The 7,447-nt window shown below is 39.0% G+C and overlaps 1 protein-coding gene across 1 annotated transcript; it reads left to right on the top strand.

The window, feature by feature from the left end:
- The first annotated feature begins 202 nt into the window (after positions 1 to 202).
- LOC125291724 (RLA class II histocompatibility antigen, DP beta chain-like) lies at positions 203 to 2,780 on the top strand. The gene is made up of 4 exons (XM_048238576.1): positions 203 to 566; positions 1,687 to 1,944; positions 2,040 to 2,321; positions 2,455 to 2,780. The coding sequence occupies exons 1-4, from the start codon at positions 536 to 538 to the stop codon at positions 2,778 to 2,780; spliced, it is 897 nt and encodes a 298-aa protein (XP_048094533.1). The 5' UTR covers positions 203 to 535.
- Positions 2,781 to 7,447: the final 4,667 nt, after the last annotated feature.

Raw genomic sequence — 7,447 nt, forward strand, 5'->3', positions numbered from 1 at the left:
AAGACAGTCCAGCTGCAGGCTAAAAGGGTGAGAGCAGGTGAGACTAAACAAAGTCAAAAGGGAAAAAAACAAATAGGTGTGTCTAACATCAGTATAGGAGGAGCTCAACTGTTCTGTCAGTCATGCGATGTGTACAGGTATTCGCAGCATGTCTCAGCTTGGTAGAAAAGGAGTGTTGCACTCTTGACATGAAACTGCAACTGCACACAGATAGAAAACAAACACAGGACGAGTTTGGAACAGCTTAGTTCTACCAAACTCCATGTGAACCATTATGGAGAACTCAAGAGACAAGAATAGAAATGTCTCAAATTTGTTTTGGATGTTCCTGAATGTTCTTTTCTCACACTTGCAAATGCTTCGACAGGGACACTTGTTATGACTAGAAGGGCTGCCAGAGCTGGGACTGTATACCTCTCCTTTTAGATCTTGTTCACAGACTTGGGGTCAGACATCTGAGGATATTTCCTCTCATAACACTGCGTTCCAGCCTGGGAACTGGAGGGGGTTAAAGGTTGTGGTTGTGTTTTGTTTCATGAGCAACGTGCCCTTCTCGGCTGGTTTGGGTATGTATTCATAGTATTCATATTATATATTATATATATATTCAATACAATACAAATACAATTCAATATATATATTTTGTGGACTGTCACTATTGATTTGTACAGCTTCATAAGTCTGAGGTTAACTACAGATAGACGTTTTATACTTACTCCACTACTCGCTGCTCATTCAAAGCTTATTGTTGTTTATTGTTGTTTATTTTATTAAAATGGCACAAACCATCCACAAATGTGTAACAACATTGCTTATCTCTTAAACATTTAGTATGATTGTAATGGTCAAGTTGAAATTAAAAAAAATTAAGAAAGTTTAATTCTCTCTACATCGTCAATTTTATTTTTAGATATCTTGAATGTAAAGAAGTAAAAATGTGGAAAATCTGTATGATGACATTTTTAAAGAACATTTAGGCTTTTGTCAGTTCTTCCAGAGTAAATCTGTGGCAATGTTCAGCTCACCACCATAGTCAGTTCACTTTCAATTTGAAGCATGATATTCATAATAGAGAAGGCTTGAAGGACCTGAGGAAAATAGAGATTTTTTTTTATAAAAATTACATCTCGGTCCACGTCAAAACTAATAAATAGTGGAATGGCCTCCATATGATAAGCTTTGGGTAATCTCTATTGATTTTGGTAATCCGGATATTTTAAGACCTAATTTAAATTGTTTTGTATGTGGTGATAAGGAACTACAGTTGCGTGTGGGGCCACCAGTTTGGGTGCCTTATCTGGCTGATCAAAATGGTGATTTGCTTGACTGGCTGAACATGTTTTTTGTAAAGACAGACAACAATGTATACCACGTGGTTATAACCTTTATTTAAGGGCAATTGGTGCTGTGTTTCTTAAAATCTGTGATTTTAAAGGACGCAAGATTAATAGTAGTTTATTATTTAGATAGTATTAGATTACAGTTTTTTCTGATTTCACATTTTTTGTAACTATTGGCTATTTTTGCAAAAGGTTTTGGAAAACCTTTCACCAAATCAGCAAAACTATGGAGTGACAGCATCCTAAAATACCCCTAAAACAGCTCCAGCAGACTGATTCCAGTCGAGCAAACGGGGCACAGGTGGTCTCCTGAGCTTATCTGTAGGTCCTGCTCTGTCCCCTGCAGAAGTGCAGTCCCTGGAGTTCCAGTACACAGTTCTACGTGATTCTCACAGGCAGCTGCAGTTTCACCAGACAACTTTGTTAGACGGAGACGTCCTCTTCCACTGTGAGAGTCCCACACTGACAGACCAGCCGCGACACGACTTGGTCACACACACACACACCACTGAGAACCTTCAGCAAAAACATGAGGCCTGTAAGGGAGAGTACGTACAGCACCTGCGAAGCTTCAAGATGATAAACAAAACAGCTGGTTGGACAGGTGAGAGCAATTGGGACTAACTAGGAATCAATAATAATCAATTGTCTATTTTACAAACATCTGATATATTCACTTAAATGACCAAATACAAACAGAAATTCTCCAAAGACGTCGGGGTTGCAAGGTGAATGGCTCAGAGACCTTTGTCTTTGATAAGTGGGGTGTCAACGGAGAAGATTTCTTGACCTTTGACCCCAAAACTCTGAGATGGATGCCTTACTCTGACCTTGCGGTGCCTGTAGCAGAGATGTGGAATCAGGAGAACAACAGGAATAATGTCCGTAATCACGTCTACGGAGTTTTCCTCCAGAACAAGTGTTGGGATGCCCTTTATAAAACTGCAAGAGGGAGAATGGCGCAATCTGAGTCTCACAAAGGTGGGTTATGGGATTAAACAGATCAAGTATTTAAGGGATTAAACAAGTACTACAAATAACATTGATTTGATTAGGAATGTTAATAACGAACACTGTAACAAACACTGTTCAAATGGTTGATGATTTCTGACAGGGCTGGAGGTGTACATGTTTGCCAAACCCAGGCAAGGAATCACAGGAATTACTGGCACGTACCTAATGTGTCATGTGACAAGCTCCGACCTATCAGGAGTCAGGATCCAGTTAACTAAAGCTGGAGTTCCTCAGGCCGGTGGGGTGAATCTGACTGGACCGCGCCCAAATGGGGACGGAACAGTTCAGATGAGGGTCCAGGTTCAGCTGGAACGTAAAGATGCGGAAGAATTTCAGTGTCAAGTCCAGACTGACAAAACACACAGGTGTCTCCAGTGGGGTAAGATTCATATCAAAACACAGAGCTTTGGTCAGTGGCAAGTCTGACTATCAATGTGATAGAGAGTGTTTTTTCTCCCTCTATTTGCATAGTTCTTTTTTGTTGTACCCAAAGGTGAATGATGATGGTGGTGGTGATGATGATGATGATGATGATGATGATGATGATGGTGGTGATGATGATGATGATGATGATGATGATGATGGTGGTGGTGATGGTGATGATGATGGTGATGATGATGATGATGATGATGATGATGATGGTGATAATGATGATGGTGGTGATGGTGGTGGTGATGATGATGATGATGATGGTGGTGGTGATGGTGATGATGATGATGATGATGATGGTGGTGATGATGATAAGGTGCTTGAGCCAGTTCAACAGCAGAATTAATTCTGTCACCGTGTGATGCTGTTACCAATGGGTGTTTTGTGTTTGTGTTGCAGCTGAAAGAGCAGATCAAGATGCTGAGCAGATCAAGATGTATTTCCACATAGCCAAGTATCAGTGGGAGTATGACAGGCATGTGGCAGTTGATGATGAATTCTACATCAGAACTCCTTTAACTGGGGGCAGGGTCTAAGACCAGGGGCCTAATTTATAAAACTCATTGTAGATTCCATCCAAAAGCATTGCCTACCCCAAAACCTTAGAATCTATTATCTATGTATTATGCACAAAATGATTCTGATTCATAAAACTGTGCGGCGCACACCTTTACACAGGCGGCTGCTTATAAATACCAACCTGGGTTGAATTGCACGTGCAAGCATAAGCGCCATAACAGAATGTGGTGAATACAGTATGTTTGGACTTAATATAGACAGTACACCATAAGGTGCATAGAGTCAACCTTTGTAGACTTCAACAAATAATATGGACAATTTAATGCATGGATCGGGGTATTATTTGAAATTCGCTAGATTTTCTGATTACCTCAGAACACCTTGCAGTCTAGTAAACAATGGTCCATATGAGAGAAAAGACGTGAGGTGAGTGGCTATTGTCTAGCGATTTTTGGAAGGTGTGCGACTGTGCGTTTTAATCAAATAAATCTTCAGTTGAATCATGTTTTTATATAATTATATTCTATAACTATTATAGGTCCTTATATTTTGTACTCTCTTCGGTTAATTTAAACCTGTTATTTTTTCAAAAGTTATTTTCGTTACTCCATCTTTCATGAAGGTGGTGACTGCATTGTGTATTTGTGTCTGTTGTGTTGTGTAGTGTCTGTGTTAATGTTATGTTGTTGTATCTGTTGTGTTGTATTATGCTAGGTGTTAATGTCGTATGCTTGTGTCTGTTGTGTTGTGTAGTGTCTGCGTTGCTGTGTTGTTGTATTGATGTTCTCTCATTTCCATACAACTCAACTCTAGCTCAATTTATTTTTCTCCTGCAATATTATGATAATATACAAAGTTATAATGAAATGTGAATGGACGTCTGTTTTGTGAAGATTTATAGGATATTACTACTTTAGTTGTTGGTGTATTGTACTCTTTAACTCTGATTATGTTACATATGTAATAAATGTCGATATGAACACTGCATATGGTGTCACATGTCTATATAACACTGGAAGTGTTTACAACACTCTTAAAATGAGTGTGTTGAAAACAACACAACTTGTTGTTGTTTTAACACATCTCTGTGCTCAGATAGGGACAACACTACCCGAAATGTGTAAAGTTCTGTTAGAACTAGAAAACCATGTGTAGAACTACCTTTAATTTACAGCTCCAAGTCCAAGTCCACTGTATTTTGTTGTTTTCTAAGTCTGTGAAGCCTCTAAAGTAATCAAAATATCTAGCTTCCATGAACAGGTGTGACCACATTCCAGGACTGGCCTCCATCTATACTTTCTCTCGTCTTTGTCTGGAGAGAAATTAAATACTTCAGAACACATCAACACATTGAGAGTGAGTATATCAATAAATGTACAAAATAGCACAACTATACAATATTACCGGCATGCATTGATGCGCGTGTGTGTGTGTGTGCACAAATGACCCCTGGATGTATGAGATGCCCTTTGTCGTGCACAGGCGAGTTGATCTGTTGAACTGAAAACCTGAAATCAAACAAACTCGTGTTTGTCTCTCAAACAGAATGTAATTACATTGAACTGACGTATTTTGACACAGCAATGAATTTATTTTAACAGAATCATGTAAGATCAATGTGAAACACCTAAGTACTGAACTAGTAAGGCAAATGAACACAAGGAATGCCTTGGTGTCATTTATTTGTGTTCCCATGAGCCTTTGCAAGAACCCTGAGATAATCACGCAGCTAACAGTGTTGCCGAAAGTTTTTACATGAGTTTTGTTAAAGAGGGTTATGCTTAGAGACCAATATAATTTGGAGCCGAGTTGTATCTTATGTTATGCTTTATGATGAACTATGCTTTGTTCCCACCATTAGTGCATGAGGTATTGAGCATGCACAAAGTATCAGTGGTTTAATAGCACATGTATGCTTCTTAAAACTATGGCACAACATATTGAAAGATATCAACTTTTACCATTGATGTTGCGATAAGAAGTACATGCCGCCGTGTATAACACAATGACATTGAAATTACATTAATATTTCATGTAAACTTAACTTAAACAATTTCATTGGAATTACTTGATCAAATTGAATAACCACAGCATAAACCAAAAGAGAAATGCTAGACATTTCATTCATGTCTGTTTTTTCAGTGGACACACACACACACACACACACACACACTCACAATGCAGCTGTAATATAGCACCGCTCCTTCCCCACTCAAAGTAGGAAAACCAGTTGTCACTTGGCTTGCTGAGGTTGATTCAAGTAAACAATTCCTTGTACCCTTATCTTTGAAATGCTTGGCATTTTGTTTTATTTTTCTCTGGTAGTTTTCCAGGGTATGCTTACAGTTTTTTTCTGAATGCTTACAGTTTTTTCTGATTGCTTAAGCACATTTTTTGTAACTATGGCTTTTTTTGCAAAACTCTACACACAAATGGCAAAACCTCTCACCCAATCAGCAAAACATTGTAGTTCTCTTGCAAAAGCTAACACACCTTGCTTAACTCTTCACACCTTTCATTAAAAATGGTGTTTTCGTATCTAACAGTAAACACAAGCCATCATAATAGTAAGCACACAATGTGCCAACAACACACTGATGGTATGAATAAAAAACACATCTGGCTTTTGCTTTCTCTGTGCACAAGGTAGACTATGTCAGTTTGAGGTCATACTTTTGTCATAGTTCTGTAAACATACAGGATCCAAACTTCAAGTATTAGTGTTTATTTACACACATCAAAACAAACACAAGTGTGTTTTTCCCAAGTCAAAACACAAAATAGCATTTCACTGAGACAAAACAAATCAGTCTACATCGGGTTGTCTCTCTCAAAATTTCGTCTACATCACATGCAATGTCCTAGTCCAAGGCACCGGGGAAAATATATTCTGGAATGCCGTATCCAGGCCTGACATGATAATATCCCCACATGTAGACTGATTTTTTTGCCTGTAAAGGGCTATTTCTTACTCTTCTTACCCAAATGTAACGATGTAGACTGATTTTTTTTTTCTCTCAGTGAAAGTGCTATTTTACGGAGCCCCGGATATGTCATGGGGAAAAAAAATAATAAGTTGTAGCCACGAAATAGCAATTTGTTCCCACAAAATAATAAGTTGTGGCCACAAAATAGCAATTTGTTCCCACAAAGTACTAATTTGTGGCCACGAAATATTAATTCGTTCCCACGAAATAGGTAATTTGTGGCCACGAAATATTAATTCGTTCCCACGAAATAGTAATTTGTGGCCACAATAAAAAGGTAGGCCTATAGGCTGTGCACTGGACAGCTGGATGAGCAAATCAAGCGCAACTCCTCAAACAGGAACAGTCGCTGTCACACAATGGACAGGGATATGGTAGAGTGCTATTTTAGGCTGGGAATGAAATACAAAGACATTTTGAAAAGCCTGGCATTGGAGGGATTCATTATTAGCGAGAGGCATCTCCACAGACTATTAAGAGCCAGGTGGCTGCACCGGCGTGGGGGTACGACTTGAACGTGTCTCGCTTGTGTTTTTTTTTAAGGTGGCCTTGAACATTTCCATTAAAATAGCTGGAGGTGAATCTTCACCCCCCTCCTCCTCTCACTTTTTTCCCCATCCTCATCTCATCTGACGCCTTCTACCCACACACCCATCACTGTTCCATTTCTTAGTTATTATTTGCATACGCCGCGCGCTGATGAAATCATATCGGGCACTTCTATCTTTTGTAAAACGTTATAGATGGACGGTCAGGAGCAACGCCGAGGCTGATGGAGAACCGGGACAAATGAAACACTTGAATGAAATGAATGAATTGAATGAAACGTAATTTACAAAGACATTGTAAAACACTGAAAGTTAATATTTTGACACTAGCAACCTACATCTGTCCTGTCAAATACAGTTGCATTTACAGCTCTGAACAAAACCGTTCAAGAGTTATTTAAGGAGAAGTCGAGCGTCGTCGTTATGTTTCATTTGTCCTCCTGGCTGGGGCCGAATGAAACAGCATGGGAAAACTAATGAAACATACAGCTAACAAATTATGTAAACTACCATGAATGGTACTTCAAGTATGTGTTATTTTAGATAGATTGCTGCTGGGCTATATGTCTTGGTTCATGTCTGTTAACAACTCATTGCCGCCATGGTGATG

The sequence above is a fragment of the Alosa alosa genome, chromosome 3 (genome assembly GCF_017589495.1).
Source record: "Alosa alosa isolate M-15738 ecotype Scorff River chromosome 3, AALO_Geno_1.1, whole genome shotgun sequence".
In the NCBI taxonomy this organism is placed as follows: Eukaryota; Metazoa; Chordata; class Actinopteri; order Clupeiformes; family Clupeidae; genus Alosa; species Alosa alosa.

What these genes read in the sequence shown, in the direction of transcription:
- LOC125291724 (XM_048238576.1), top strand. Translation starts at nt 536, where the DNA reads ATGAGCAACGTGCCCTTCTCGGCTGGTTTGG. An exon ending in CAAAACAGCTGGTTGGACAG is followed by an intron (nt 1,945 to 2,039) that starts GTGAGAGCAATT and finishes AAATACAAACAG; the next exon opens with AAATTCTCCAAAGACGTCGG. An exon ending in GCAATCTGAGTCTCACAAAG is followed by an intron (nt 2,322 to 2,454) that starts GTGGGTTATGGG and finishes GATTTCTGACAG; the next exon opens with GGCTGGAGGTGTACATGTTT.